General features: G+C 33.3%; 2 protein-coding genes and 1 long non-coding RNA gene across 3 annotated transcripts; 1 reads left to right on the forward strand and 2 right to left on the reverse strand.

Annotated features, from left to right (window-relative positions):
- Positions 1-3,176: 3,176 nt before the first annotated feature.
- Positions 3,177-7,741, reverse strand: AT5G60710 (Zinc finger (C3HC4-type RING finger) family protein). Its single transcript, NM_125464.3, has 2 exons — positions 7,239-7,741; positions 3,177-5,456 (listed from the first exon to the last, which is right to left on the reverse strand). Exons 1-2 carry the CDS (start codon positions 7,443-7,445, stop codon positions 3,549-3,551), a joined length of 2,115 nt encoding a protein of 704 aa, NP_200879.1. The 5' UTR covers positions 7,446-7,741; the 3' UTR covers positions 3,177-3,548.
- Positions 7,742-9,766: 2,025 nt separating this feature from the next.
- AT5G08970 lies at positions 9,767-10,301 on the forward strand. The gene has a single exon (NR_143143.1). It is a non-coding gene; the product is annotated as an other RNA (long non-coding RNA).
- A 489-nt stretch (positions 10,302-10,790) lies between these two features.
- Positions 10,791-14,870, reverse strand: AT5G60720 (electron transporter, putative (Protein of unknown function, DUF547)). The gene is made up of 10 exons (NM_125465.3): positions 14,579-14,870; positions 14,187-14,237; positions 13,720-13,845; positions 12,872-13,408; positions 12,328-12,791; positions 12,153-12,252; positions 11,964-12,026; positions 11,786-11,875; positions 11,588-11,689; positions 10,791-11,379 (listed from the first exon to the last, which is right to left on the reverse strand). Exons 1-10 carry the CDS (start codon positions 14,771-14,773, stop codon positions 11,032-11,034), a joined length of 2,076 nt encoding a protein of 691 aa, NP_568927.2. The 5' UTR covers positions 14,774-14,870; the 3' UTR covers positions 10,791-11,031.
- Between the last annotated feature and the right edge of the window lie 233 nt (positions 14,871-15,103).

A 15,103-nucleotide genomic window follows, 5' to 3' on the forward strand; every position in this document is an offset into this window, starting at 1 on the left:
ATCATTATTATCAAAGCTATTTAATTCTTATTAGTACTAATTAACAGTATTTACTTATTTGTTACTTAGATTAGGAGTTCTGAGGTCGGTCACACATGTGTGACTTTTATTTAAGAATATAATTATCCTTCATCACCCAATTGAAAATACGGTGAACATGATTGCTATCTTTTTCTTTGACGTCGATTGTTTCTTTAGACTCATCAGGTACATTATATACACAAATCATCAATATACGTAAAGGATATATACAGAAAGAAGTTCTTGGACATTTAACAACTCATGTAATTTTTGTAGTTTTCACGTATCTAAAAAGATGACATTCAAAAATTACAAATTTCTATTTAATTACAAGAAAACTATTTCATAAATCTTACTGATCAAGACCACAAACCATTTCTAACCTTAATAAAGAAAAACCCCACCATATAACAAATTACTTAGTTGTACGATTTACTTATTTTTATGTTTGGTGAGGAAAGGATAATTTTGGGCAGCGGGTAACAAAGTTAGGAGACAAAGTAGACATATAAGTGAATTTCTAACGAAATTTGATTTATGATGACCGGTCTCTCCAAAAATAGAAAATGTTGTGGTAATATATTTTTCCGAAGGAGTTGTAATTTGACTTGCCATAAACCAACTCGTTTTTCAAGACCAAGCAGCTTCGTTGTTCCATTGTACCTAATATATGTGGACCGACATATGAACACATATGTATAGTGTAATTTACTTATTAGAACTTCACCAAACTTAGCTTTTAGTATTTGTCAACTTCGTAGTGTCAAGTACACCACTTTCTAATGTGTATGCGCGTATGCATATATATGTCTGATTCAAAATCGATGTACAGGTTATCAACTTAGCTATTATAAAATTATATAATTTATGTGCTGTCAACAAAAGAAAAAAGTTTACCTTTTGCTGAGAGGTTTGATGTATGTCGCATATTTTGATTTTAACCTATGATTTTCACATGTTCTTGAAACAAGATCAACTTCATACATATGCATATACTAATTGAGCTAAGAAGATTCATAAGTATTTAAAACCAACGACGTTTATTTGACAGGAGTTTAAATTATATATAGATGAGTAATATATACGCCAATGAATACTAAGTTTTAGCTTCTCATGAAAATAGTGGAATCTTTTTTTGTTATTATTTATAGAATCAATTATGGGCATTTATGGATTTTGCTGTTTTGGCTAAAAGATCTTATATCTTATAATTTTACTCTGGATATAAAAATTTGATTTAATATGTATTTCACCCGTAATATTTGGATTTAGTTGGTTCTGTTTGTTCTTAGAGTTTAATATTTATTATAAAGTATGTATTTTAGCAAAACAAATGATAAACATTGTTTATAAATGACAAATTTGTAAGATTTTAAGAAAATGATAAATTTGTAAATATAACTAAAAGTGATGAAATCCATAATAAGTTAATAACCCTTTATTTATAACTGCAAAAAATCTCTAAAAAGGGAAAGACTTTAGAAAAAAAAGTAATAGTGTTGGCAGAGAAAAGCCACCGAAGCAAGTTGATGCATCATGCATGTGAAGAAAAATATAGAGTTCTTAATAATCAATCATTGTGAAATCTAGAGTAGATCGAACTCTGTGCTATAAGGAGGCACATATATGCGAGGGTTGTTCCATACAAACTAACCAAGTAACCATACAAGATATTCGATTATCCAAACTAAAGAAGTGATATCATATACATATTTTAGCGTTGCTACATATATTTAAGCAGATAAGTACAGGATACAGTAAATGAAGATATAAAATGTAAATTTGAAACGTACCTATCATATTCTATTGTGTGCTTCTTAGAATGTCGCCATCTAATGAGTCAAAATCTGATCTGATAACCTGATATCCGATTGGTCTAAAGTACGACTATAGATATCAAACTCACTTGATCAATGATCATACTAGAAACTGTTTTTTTTTTCTTGCATTATATATATATATATATATATATATATATTGACTTATTGTCTTGTCTAATATTAATTTTCCAATGTAAGAGTCCATCAAATTAGGCTAGTTTCAATATAGTCGTTGATTTTTTCGTTAGCTTAGTATGTTTGGCCTTGGTCATATATATCATGGTCATCTAATTAAGGAACATAAACTTACCATTCGACCAACAACTTATTAAAAATGAGATAGTCCTATGCGGCCATTCACTAGTCGAGCGGGATTTAGTGAAGGACGTAGTTTTTTAAATTCGACTGACAACAGATTCTTTTTTATTCATGACCTAAAATTCTTCAATTGATATCTCTAATAAATAACTATTTGACTTTATACAGTAATATAGATGTTTTGACTTTATTGAGAGAATTTGGAGGTAGATCGATCTTGAGATCCAATAACACAGGCTTCAGCACGTGAGGCAAGTCGCATATCGATTTATATATTATAGTCTCTTCAGTTTTATAATACCAAACAAAATTTGTATTACGCATAAAAAGAATATAAATAATAATTACTTTATACGTTTGTGTTGTGGTAAGAAAGTAATTTAGGACATTTCCGGAAGTCAACACAAAAAAATTAGGAAGTTTGTTAATCACTGAATTGAAATCTTTTGTCGTTATGATGATTATTTTCTTAACGTTTTTGTTTGTTTATCATGGATTCATGGTCGGTTGATGATATTGATAGATGAGTCGATTTCAATAAGTAACGTTTACTACTATTCGGTTTTTAAATTGGATTAATGTTATGTAATTTTGGTCATTGATAGTTTAATAGACAATGAATAAACCAGAGTTCTTTTTTGCTGCTACATGATTCAAAAGTTTCAAACTACTGTACATGATGTTTTAAAATAAAATAAAAAATAAAAGAGATATAGTGGCATTACAGGCCCACTAGTTGGAAAATTTAATTTGGATTTCTCTTATATCAAGCCCACTAGCTGCGTTTCGGTGGATTTACGGCGGTTTGTTGCCTTCTTTTTTTTCTTTTATGACAAAACGTCAATTCAACCATTTGATGCTGACTAAATTTTGTGGAGTAGTGTTGGAAATTGGAAGTTTTGAATGAAAATGAAAGTTAGAAAGCAAAAGAAAATGTAGCTGAAAAACTACATGGGAAATAATTTATCATCATATATACTACAGTAAACACAATGAGAAAATTATGGAATTTTTTGGCAGCAAAGGTATATATAAAATTTTAACTATTTATGGGATAACATTTTCTCCACAATCATAAACTGACAAGCTTATACCCAAAATTAACAAAATTATAATACTTGAAAAAAAGAAAAAGAAAAAAAGAAGTCACTCTTGCTAAAAATGCCAATATATATTATCTATATAGTAAGCACCATTTCCACAATTACCCCTTTTTTTTCAACCCCACCAGAAGCTATTAATACTACTTATACCCCCAAAACTTAGAAATTAAGCTTTAAACTACCCTCCCAATTGAAAAAACAAATCGTACTAAGAGAAATCAACAAAAAAGACGAGGGAAAATTGAAATATCCATAATGTAAAATCCCCATTATGCCCTTCCATCAATCACCTAGGCCTTGGCTTCGCCGGAAAACTGAGAGCTTGCCGGAGTTTCCTCTGCCCCGACGGACTCGAATTAGAGCTAGCGATAGGCATTCCGAAAGTCATGGTCTGTGAGAGATTCACCATATCCACCATTGATTGCGTCTGGTAAGAAGTTGTAGTTGAATCACTCATATCGCCTCTCGCCGTTGCTCGCTGCCAGGAGTGCGAGCTCAGACCGGCGAGCACGTAAGCCCTACCCGAAGCCTCATATACTTGACGGCTCGCCATTCTCTCTTGCATCTCCTTCAGCTCTGCACACAGTGTGACACACAATTGATCTCCGGCTCGACCCGACACGGACTCGGTCAGTAACCCACGGCAAGTCTCGAGAACCGACACAGCTTCAGTCAAATCACCGCGCTCGGCTAAAACCCTAGCTTCAGAGATTGCTTCTGCCGCACGTAATCTGATCCTCTGTCTGTCAACTTCAACTGACACTACAGGTCTTCTTTCTGTCATCACTATTGGCCTGAGAATCTTTACTTCGCCGGAATTATTCAAATTAACCGTCTCTTTCGTCACAGGGTCTTTGTAAACGCACTGAACCTTAAGTAACGACATCACATCTGAAACTCCATCGACAATAGGGATATCGAGATTCACCAAGAAATTCCTCTCTTCCTCTGCATAGAGATCACCAACTGCGATAGATCCGGTTCTCGAATTCGGACCATTATCGAACCGGTAGCTTCCAGCTTTAACGGATCCAATCCTCAACAGATGATGCATGCACTCAATTGTAACGCATAGCTCTTGAACCACAACGCTAAGAAGACCTCCAATGCACTGTGCGAATGCATCTTGTATAACCGTTTCAGACTCTATGAAAGAAAATGTACCTCCGGAGTTTTCTGCAATGGAATGCATTAAGGAAGCATCGTGGTCCGCACCAAACCCAAATGCGTGAACTGGAATCCGGTTTCCGTTGATCTCTTTAGGAAGAAGGGCTTTGTAATCCGTCCCTCTGGAACCGTTGGGGCTAGTCATGGTATATGTATCTTGGCCATCGGATAAGAGTACGATGCTAGATACCGGGTTCTTGAATCTACGATCGATCAAAACTCTTGCGCCCTTCTTCAATCCCTCTGCAATGTTAGTCCCTCCGTTTGAGACCAATGAATTAACCGCCTGAAGCGCCTCTTGTTTACCAGTCTCGGTCATGAGACGAAGAGGGAAGTTACGACGTGCTGTGGAGGAGAAGGATATAACTGAGAGACGGTCAAATGGACCAAGATTCTGAATCACAAAACCCATTGCTCGCTTTAGCAACGCCAGTTTTGTTCCAGCCATGCTTCCACTCACATCAAGAACTGTGACTAGATCGACAGGAGCCCGAGAAGACGAAGATGGATTTGAAGAGGACTTTGAAGAAGTAGGAGCTTTTAGATTGATCAGTACAGCAAAATCCTTGAATGAAACCGATCTCACTACTTCCGAAATCTCAGGGTATGTTTTAACTTCCAATGTCCCAGTAACACCAGGTTTATCCAAACCAGATTCAGCAGAACGGTCTTGATGTTCCAGAGCCTCATCATCATTAAAAACCGCAGGCTCGGTGTTAAAGATCGAGGAGACCCTTAGACAGTCAGGCCGTGAAGTATATTGAATAGGGGACGACCTCCTTGGAGGTATAGACATCCAGGCATCATCCCTTGGTCGACCTATCGGTTTGACACCAGATTTAGGCTTAGCATTAGGGCTCTGAATAGGAATCTCGTTCCATTTCGCGCGACAAACAGGACAAATCTGGTTCCCGTGTTTAACATTCGTAGTGATGCATTGGAAATGAAACGAATGAGAGCATTCCGCTGTGAAGATGGCGTGGCCTTGCCCAGCTTTCATCGCCGTCAAACATATCGCACAAGTTTTCTGCAAATTTCACAAAGCAGAATACAACAATGAGCTTTCAAATTGTGTAAAAAGGTTCTTAGTTTGATGGTATCCACAAAGCAGAAGAGAATGGTATCCACGTAATACAGAGTCACACACAGGTCATTGTAGTAATTACAAGAATCCAAAGAAACCTGACATAAGTGAGATTGTGTCATAGTCTCTGACACATTTGGTTCTGTTACTATGACCTCTCTATTATTGAATGATGCATAAAAAGAAGAGCAAACATTAAAAAAAAATGGAATCTTTCTATTTCCATAACCTGGAAAAGAAAAAAAAAAGTCTCAAAGACTAATCGTTTGATCATTCAATAATCTTGGGACAAAAAAAGATGGTTTATACGTTAGAATTTGGATCTTGGAATCTATGATCAAATTACTTTGGAATCTATCAGGTCAAACAATTAAAAGAACAATGAATAAAAGAGAGGGAAAGACAAAGGACACAACTTTATAAAGTTAAAGGATTGATTTAACCAGACCAGTAATCAATAGCTTTTTAAGTAAATTCAACGCCAGAAAGATCAAACTTGAAAAAGAAAACAACAATGCAAAGCAAAGTTAAAGAAAGTGTGAAACTTCAAAAGCTAAACCAAATGCTTATGTATGTAGTTATGTAATTTCATGGTTAATACTAACAGTTATCTTGGTTAGGATTTAGAAAATGCAATTTTAGTTTAACTAGATGTATAACATGAACAAAAAAGTATACTAGATTAAGGAGAATATCTAATTCACAGTAGATATTTAGAACACTAAGAAGGGTATCTTTCAATAATAATTAGAAAGTTGAATGTAAAAAAAGCAACCAAAAAAAGATTGGTCCTTGAAGTGCACTTGACTATTGCCAAAAAACTTTATCCCCACAGTGGCTCCATTTGGGAGAGTTGATAATTACATGACAACAAATTGTTCATCTTTCTTCAACACTACCAAGAAAAATTATACTCAAAAACAAAACAAAAACAAAAAAGAGAGAAAGAAACAAAAGGCACTATAAACCGGGGAAAGAGACAGAACAAATAGAAGCCAATTTTAAGCCAGCTATAATGTCAAATTCTTGATGAAGATAAAATGATTCGAATCATAAGATAAAGTTGGTTATGGAAGAGAGACCTTTACCAAGTGTACTAATCTCACTAATCATTCTACATATTCATCTACTAATCCCCATTTAGCCCTCTTAAGACATTATTTACTTTCACCCATAGTTTTCAAAAAGGTCAATACTTTCAAAGCCTGTAGGTCTCTAAAACAACAAACCTATTGACAGATTCTAAGTTGATGATAGACACAAAACATATGAGGGTCATAGTAGTTGAAAAAACACATCTAATTTTTTTATGAAACATATAAAAGCAACTAATAAGATCATTTGATGTGTGTGAAGATCCAAACACTTTATAGGAAAGCAAATTAGTTGAATAATTAAACAAATAATAAAGTAAGTTTAGATACAATAACAGCTAGTAGAAACTAAATTAAAATTAATTTTTTAGACTCCCAAGAAAGATTAGCCCTTGGATTTGCTGCTTAACCAAATCACAAATTTGAACCACACAAGGATCCGGTAATCCAACGGTGACCCATAATCGAAAAAATCAAACTTTACCATTTTTGTAAGTAAAAAAACACAAAATTTGGCACAAAATATCAAACAATGAAAGAAAAATTCAACCCTAGAGATAAAAATCAAAACTTTATGTCAATTTCAATGATTGTGACGAACCCGCAATTCTTAAAAACGTAAAGGACAAACCTTTGATGAGGATTTGCTCATGGAACGAGGTAATCGGAGACCAGAGGAGGAAGGAGTCGGCGTTGATGGTCTTTGAACAATAACCGGAGAAAGTGAAACGGCGTCGTCGGATCTTCTTGGAGGAGAAGAATCTTCAAGCGTTTTGGGAACGTAGAGACATAAATTGAGACCTAAAGCCACCTTTGCTTTTCGCCATTTGCTTCCCATTTCTTATTGAACAAATCAATGATGAAATTTGATGGCTTTGTTTGTGAATCTGATAACTATTTTTGTTTTGTGGAGAGAATCTTAAGCTTCTTATCTTCTTGTGTAGATATGTTTGAGCTAAAGAAGAGATTGGGTTAATGAATGTGTTGCAAATTGCAAAGTTTCTCTGCGCAGAGAGAGGAAGAGAGAAGGAGAGAGAGAGACGGTGGTGAAGTTTTTGACCTTTTTTTTTAGGATGAGTGAAGGGTAATTTGGTAAATGTGTTTAATCATGAAAACTTGGGATTTATACCAAAGTTAAATTTGACCTTTGATTTTCTTTGGTTTTTGAGTTTCCTTTTTTAATTGGTCACATACGACTTTTACTTTTTTTCTTCATTATTTTTGTTTCCTTAATTAATACTAAGTACTTCTCAATTTGGTTTTGATTTGATACGCCGCTTTACTTTACAGTAATTATATAAATACGACACCGTTTTGGTAATAAATGATTTAATGGTCTTGACATAATAACTATAGTTTCCAAATTATGACATCATATTTTGACAATTTATCTAACCGAGAATTCATAGAGAATTATTTACTTTTATTTTGTACATTTTATATTTTTTGTTTGCCATCTTAAGAAAGGATTTCCTAATTTCTACGCAATAATCTCATTCCATGGATGCATCTAATATTTGTTTCCTTTAATTAGAAAGTTGCCTAATATTATAGTAAATGCTTAGCGTTTGATTAGGTCTCATATACCCAAAAAAGGATGGAAACTTACCGTGAAACTTGTAAGATTTAAGCCATGGCCGTTGAAGTAGTTGGAATTAATCAATGCATGCCTTGTGCATACAATCTACTAAATTAATGATGTTGTTGACTTTACAAAAATTAGCTACCTTGCCTTATTTGCTTTTTTTAGCAACTACACTATTTACCTATTTAATAATGTCAAGTAATTTGGGCAATTGCTATTTATTACTGTATATTTCATATATTGCATTCTACAATCTACATGACCTTCGCTTGCAAAATTAGTTTAAGCTGTTATGGCAAAACAGTTAATGTTCATGATCATATCTTAAACATATGACAACATGAATGAAATTGGATTATTATATGATCAAATATGCATATTGTATTGGATTCCCTTCGTCCCGCAAGCAAGGACTCTTTCCATGGAATTTAATAGACAGAGTCATAGATTGATGGTTCACCAACTTTTACCTAAATTGTATAACAACTACTCCGGAGAAAACAAAACTACTTACATGTATAAAACAAAAATCCAAATCCTAAGTTTAGGCCTGAAATAATTATTGAAACAAATTTTGGAAGTTATATAGTAGATTCTAGTATAGCTTTTATTTTATATTGTTATTTAAATAAGTCTTTCTACAAATGCACCAAAATATATTTGAGTACAAGAAGGCTTCTCTGTACTTTAGTGCATTAGTTTGGTATTCTATGAAAGTTAACGAATGATGTAATAAGTTCTTACATGCATAGAAGTCATTGCTTTGAAATTAGGTTAAACTATTTCAACGATGGGCGGTTGATAAACTATTTAAACAATGTGCATGTGTATGTGTGAAGGTATGGGACTATGGGTATAAATTTATGGAAGTGTAGTAACTCTTTTATACAATAGAGGAAATTGATAAGGAAATGCATTAAGTTTGGTTGAAAAAGAGAAGAAAACGCGAAGAGAAATGAGTTGAGGATAGGAAAATAAAGGAGGGGACAAAGATAAAGCAAAAACCTTCATAGCCATTAATTAGAACCCATTCATTAGGTGGAGAATATTGAAATTGTGGTCTATTACAGGGTGTCAACCATCATAGGAAAATTAAAAAAAAAAAATAACAAGTTTTTAGAGAAAACACAAAAATATCATGGAGAAACCCATGTCCAAAACAAAATATCTTAATAATTAATGAGATTTTGAGAATTCTCTTTTTTTTGTAAATTAAATAGCCAAATTCTATCTTCTTTTATTTATTTTTCATTTTTTTACAAAATGATGGATGGCACAATATAAATAAATTGGTTCAATTATCGGTGTTCTTTTTTGATTAATACTGTAACATATTTGTCTGTTTTTAAAAAAATTACACTAGCTATATCATTTTATTCTATTGTCATGTTAATTTTCGTGATATCATTTTATTCGTTTAAATCATACGTAATGGTAGTCTGAACTCCCTTTTTTGTAATTGATAATTCGTCTATATGGAGTTCTGATGAAATATGTAATTAATAAGATAATGCTTTGTTGTATACAAAAACCAAACGAAGATTGCGAAATGCAAAAAGAATACACTTGCACATACCAAAAGTCAATCCCCCATAGTAAAAGCCCCCCTAATAAACGGTCTCATTTATTTGCATCCACCGTATCATGTGACATAATATTTCTTTATTTTCTTCTAACGAAAATAAAAATAAAAAATCATCCGCAACACATACATATATAGATATTATTTTATACAGAGACAGCGATGAGAAAGTGAAATGTCAAATGAAAAACGTTAATTGTTTTTTCTTATGATTTAAACTAAAAAAAAAACAAGGATTTGGATAACATGTCAAAGCTGAAAGTTTCTCATTGGTTTGCGCTGAATCTTCCATTGAGTTCTCTGACTTAAATCGCCGCCGTTTTGTTTGAACTTAAAACATTACATACCCTTTTTGCTTCCTAACTAGTATTCTTTATCAACAGAAGAAACGTGCTGCCATTAATCATCCTTCGTTAATCGAAATTATTTCATTGTTTTCTTTGATAAAGAACTTTTTTTTGGGCAAATCTGTTTGTTAGTTTTTCTTTCTGTGAGTGTGTGACATTGTCTCTCGTATGCATTTCTTGATTATCTCATCTTCATTTGAACTTTTTTTGTTATTTAATCATATACCAAATATCTGACATTTTACATGCCTTGATTAGTAGGATTTTCAGTGTTAATGTTATTAAAAAAAGTCATTGTGCATAAATATGGTTTTTATTTAAATGATTCTAGCTAGACATAATGTGAAGTCAAAGATAAACGATTTGGTCAACAAAGCAACCTAATATACTATTTTGGATAACGCAACAAGAAATTCATTGTCAAGGATATATTGGTTCATCTTTAGTTTAAAGTATTACTAAAGCTGAGTGAATCACGAGAGTATTAAAAATCTCAAAAATCACGAGAGTGCATATATATCGTCAAACATTTTTTGGTTGACATCGAAACATTCTCTATAAATATTTTTTTTTTTAATGAAACTAAAATTTTGTGATACACAAGATTAAGTTCATGGGAACTATAGAGTTATGTTAAATAATATTTAAAACCTGTATCTTTTAACAAATACAAATATTCTTTAGTAAGAGTTCTTAATTTCGTACAGTACAACATCTTAGAAGGTTTGATTAATATCAATCTTATAATCTACTCGGGAGGATCATAAGATATACGATGATTATGTTCAAACATATACACGTCATATTACAATCAAACATATTCATAATAAAAAAACAAACAAATTTTGATATTTTTATTTGAAACACAACATTTTCACAAATAAACGAATAAAAAATTAGTAGTAGTACCCTAAATGGCTAAAAGATACTGAAACTCGAAGTCATAAGGTATCTTCTCAACGGCGGAGGAGGACGAAGAAGCTTTGGAATTTGGATTCTTAAAACAATCCACCATTGATTTTCTCAATGATCCAGAGGTTGGTAATTGGTTGCAAACCCATTTCACCAAAGATCCTAACTGCTCCATCTCTCCAGTACCACCATCCGCCGTGAGCACCACGAAATCGGTGGCATGTTTCAGGAGAAGTTCCGGCAAGCCTATCCGTTTAGCCGCGGTAACCACCAGCGAGGCTTGCAGATACTCCAGCTTTGATTTCTCTAGCTCCGTTGTCACTCCTTCTCCAGTGTATATCCTCACCTTCAATTTTTAGTTTTATAGCTTTTAACCATTTGTGCATGATAGCCATATCATTTTACCATATAACATTCATTAAGAAAAACTTATCGATAAGAAAATTATGATAATCTTATTAACCCTTGTATATATAGTGAATATGAACAATACTACGTACACTAATAAATCACTAATTGCCAGATTAACAGTGAATTAATATATATAAACTTACTGCAGGAGAAGATCGAGTTCCACAAGATAGAGCAAATGTGATGTTAGGATCCGTTGCTTCTACGCCATATAGTTTACGAATAATCATTTCTTCGTGTCGATCCTATAACAGTTATATTTGAATATATATCAGCTTATCGAATTTGATCTTAAACATGAAGAGGCTTCATATACATTAAAATGATAGATATGTATATACCTGAGTCATTGTAGAAGATGTAGACTTCCTTAGGATACAATGCTCTATGGTATGAGCACTTATGTTTTTGCCTCCGACATTCATTGTAGCCTATAGTTTATACTTTATTATTATATCAAATTTGAGTTATTTAATTCATCAGTGTTTATATGAGAAGGACCGAAAAAGAAAAACATACCTTATTGTATACAAGAGATTGCAATCTCTCAGCAGTTTTTGGAACTCCATGTTGTAGATATCCCTGCTCATACACGGAAGTTAAGATATCCGTTGAGTATATGGTATTGACTTTATAATTAATGAAAAAAAGAAGAAGATTTTTTTTAAAATATGTTTGTAATCAGTGAAAATATCGAAGAAATATTACATGCATAACACAAGCATTGAACATGTTGATCCAAAACGCTAGCTTTTGTTGATGGCTCAACACTTTTAGATCCACAGTCTCAAGATTGTTCATCAGTACCCTGCATTTAACGATATATTTATGTGATTTCATCGATGTAGATAACATTTTCTCAAAAATAAAATCCAACACTTACCTGAGTTTCTGGATTAAAGAAACCGAGCTAGAGCTTGAAATGCACTTGGAATCCATAGAACTCGAAGTGAAGATAACAAGATTCTTGTAAGGACCAATGTCTCTTGCCAAAGATGATTCTACATCAAATATTCCATAAGGATCTTGTTGTCTTGATTCCTTATAAGACACAAGATTCATCGATTTTGACAAGCTTGAGGTTGCATTGTCGACCCTAAAGCTTCTTGAGCTCAAAGAGAAATTAGTGGATCTCGAGATGGGTCCTGTTTTCTCTAGCTCCATGACTCTTGTGGTTCTAAGAAGACGAACGTAGATGAAATTGAGACACTTCATGATGTTCTCGGCGAGCTTGTTTGGGTGCCACTTCTGAATGTTTTGGCCGTCTTCCATCAAGATTGTGCTTGATAAAGATTTTGGTGGAATGTCTAGTGATGCATCAAGTGCTGCTACACGATCCTTATTAGGCTGAAATAAATCATAAATCAAAATTAATTGAACGAATCAAACATATGTTTCAAACAAAGGATCATATAAGAAAATCGGACCTTATTAGGAGAGGTATATCTAGGTTCACGTAGAGGCGAAGGCGATTTCATCGTCCTAATCTTTTTCATTTTCATATTCTCTTGCACCTTATTTTCATGTTGGACCGACCGATGATTTTCCTTCTCAACAACTCCAACTTTCTCGTTAGACTTGCGGAAGCTTTCAATCGCGTAATCACCTTTTATAGCTTTGTTGATGAAATGCAATGTCTTTGTACCAAATGTTGCATTCTCTTGATGATGACTAGTAGTAGATTTGGTGTTGTTGTTTTCACTCTTCATCATGCCTTTGTTTACCATAGGGCTTGGAGGTGGGAGCTTAGGGTATTTTGGTAATGTTGGAGCTTGATAAGGGTTTATGTTGTCATCCTTGTAAGTCTCACTAGTTTGCCATGCTCGTCTTGAAGAACTTGTTGTAGCTTGTTTCAAAGTTTCGTCTTGTTCTTGCTTGAGATTTATCTGAAGATGGCTTATTTGAATTTCTAGTCTTGAGATTTCTCCTTCTACGATTGATAGTTCCGTTATAAGTTCCTTCATCTGCACCCATAACAAAGTGTTAAGGTAAATTTAAACATTTTACCGCTTAATTAATAAAATGTTAAGACCTTTTTATTTTCACAATAAATGTATCTTTGTTTATGATCAAACCATTTTGTTTCATGTAGACATATAATAGTGTTAATTAACAATAATATTTTTCGTTGACCAGAGACTTGGTTTAAAAGCAACGTTACCAAAAATATGTGTATGATGTTAATATCATCACATATATTAAAGTCTTGCTGCTTTTTTACACTAGCCAAACTTGGAACACTATACACGTATATGTGTTACTAATGAAAACGTACCTTGGGAGGGAGAGAAGCAGGAAGAGTAAGGGAAGAGGAAGAAGAAGGAAGTTGATGTTTTTGGACTTGTTCCAATATCTCACGTGTCTTTTCTTCTTGATCCAGCATCTCTCGTAACATCCACACCTAACGATTTATCATATCAATACTTTTTTTTAATTTCATTAACAACAAAAATATTAACCTCATAATTAAAAAGTAAAAAAAAAACTACAAATGTAGAATCAGAAATACCATAATCTTTCAATTTCGTTTGGTTCTTGATTATAATAATACCATGCATGAGTGCTAATCGATCTAATGTATTTACGATTTTTTTATTTATTAATTATAAAGATAAAATTGAACCGAAAACTTGATTGGACACCTATAATACCTTGATCTAGATACATATTTATAAGGACATCACTTGATGTTTGCCTAGACATAAACATAAGTACGTAAGCTAATTTTATGGATTCCCATACCTCTTTCTCTATTTCTTCCTTTTTCTGCTGCCCATTTGGCTTTTTCGTCCTCTATACACATCAAAAAAATTCCCAACTTAAGCATAGATTCTTCTTTTACAAATGAGAAAAAATGAGAAAAACTTATTCAAAACGTAGACATTCATACAACAATAGAATTATGCAGAAGCTACTGATCAGCTTAATGTGAATGAAAGAGACGCATAAATCGATCCGGACATGTAGCCTATATATGGAAAGAGGTTTAGAACAAGGTGCATGTAACCCAAATTAACACGATATCTTTGAACAACTAACCACTAGATTAAAGATTTTATAAAATTAAAGTTGTACGCAAAAATTAATCAACATATGAATGATCAGAACTACGAAGCATTGAAAGTAAAACTCACAACACTATGAGGGACATTGAAGGGAGAGATAGAGCCAGGGAGAGTTGTGGTGGGCATGGCTAAGATGGAGCAGTAATCGTCGGGACTAGACCAGCGAGAGGAAGATGGAGCAGTGAGACAGAGCCGGAAAGAGTGGTTAAAATCAGGAGGAAGGTAATGGTAATGAAGGAGGTTAACAGAAGAAGAATGAGACATATTGAGATATATTAGCTTTGGCTTCAAGATGAAGAAGAGAGCGATCGTGAGAGGGTTGTTTGGTGAGGGAAGACGAGAAGCAGTTTTCAAAGCTGATGCTCTTAACCGTCATTGAGATAGAGAGTGGTGGGTAATAATTTTGGGACCTTTTTAATTATAAAAACATTTTTCATTTTTTACATATATTTTTAATATCCGGTTTATGATTATTATGGACCTTTGTTGCGACGTAAAGATTAGGTTTTTGGTGGTGATGGTTTTAATCCATTAAATTATGAGTTTAGCTCACTAATCATTTTATGAACAATTAGGTTGAATTGTAACTTGTAA

The sequence above is a fragment of the Arabidopsis thaliana genome, chromosome 5, assembly GCF_000001735.4.
Source record: "Arabidopsis thaliana chromosome 5, partial sequence".
Classification (NCBI taxonomy): Eukaryota; Viridiplantae; Streptophyta; class Magnoliopsida; order Brassicales; family Brassicaceae; genus Arabidopsis; species Arabidopsis thaliana.

Bases quoted from the DNA above. Each gene is read 5' to 3' on its own strand.
- AT5G60720 (NM_125465.3), bottom strand. From the start codon at position 14,773: ATGTCTCATTCTTCTTCTGTTAACCTCCTTCATTACCATTACCTTCCT. The intron at 13,846-14,186 runs GTATGGGAATCC...ATAAATCGTTAG, and splicing joins AGGAAGAAATAGAGAAAGAG to GTGTGGATGTTACGAGAGAT. The intron at 12,792-12,871 runs GTCCGATTTTCT...GATTTATTTCAG, and splicing joins GATATACCTCTCCTAATAAG to CCTAATAAGGATCGTGTAGC.
- AT5G60710 (NM_125464.3), bottom strand. From the start codon at position 7,445: ATGGGAAGCAAATGGCGAAAAGCAAAGGTGGCTTTAGGTCTCAATTTA. The intron at 5,457-7,238 runs GTTTGTCCTTTA...TGAAATTTGCAG, and splicing joins TGAGCAAATCCTCATCAAAG to AAAACTTGTGCGATATGTTT.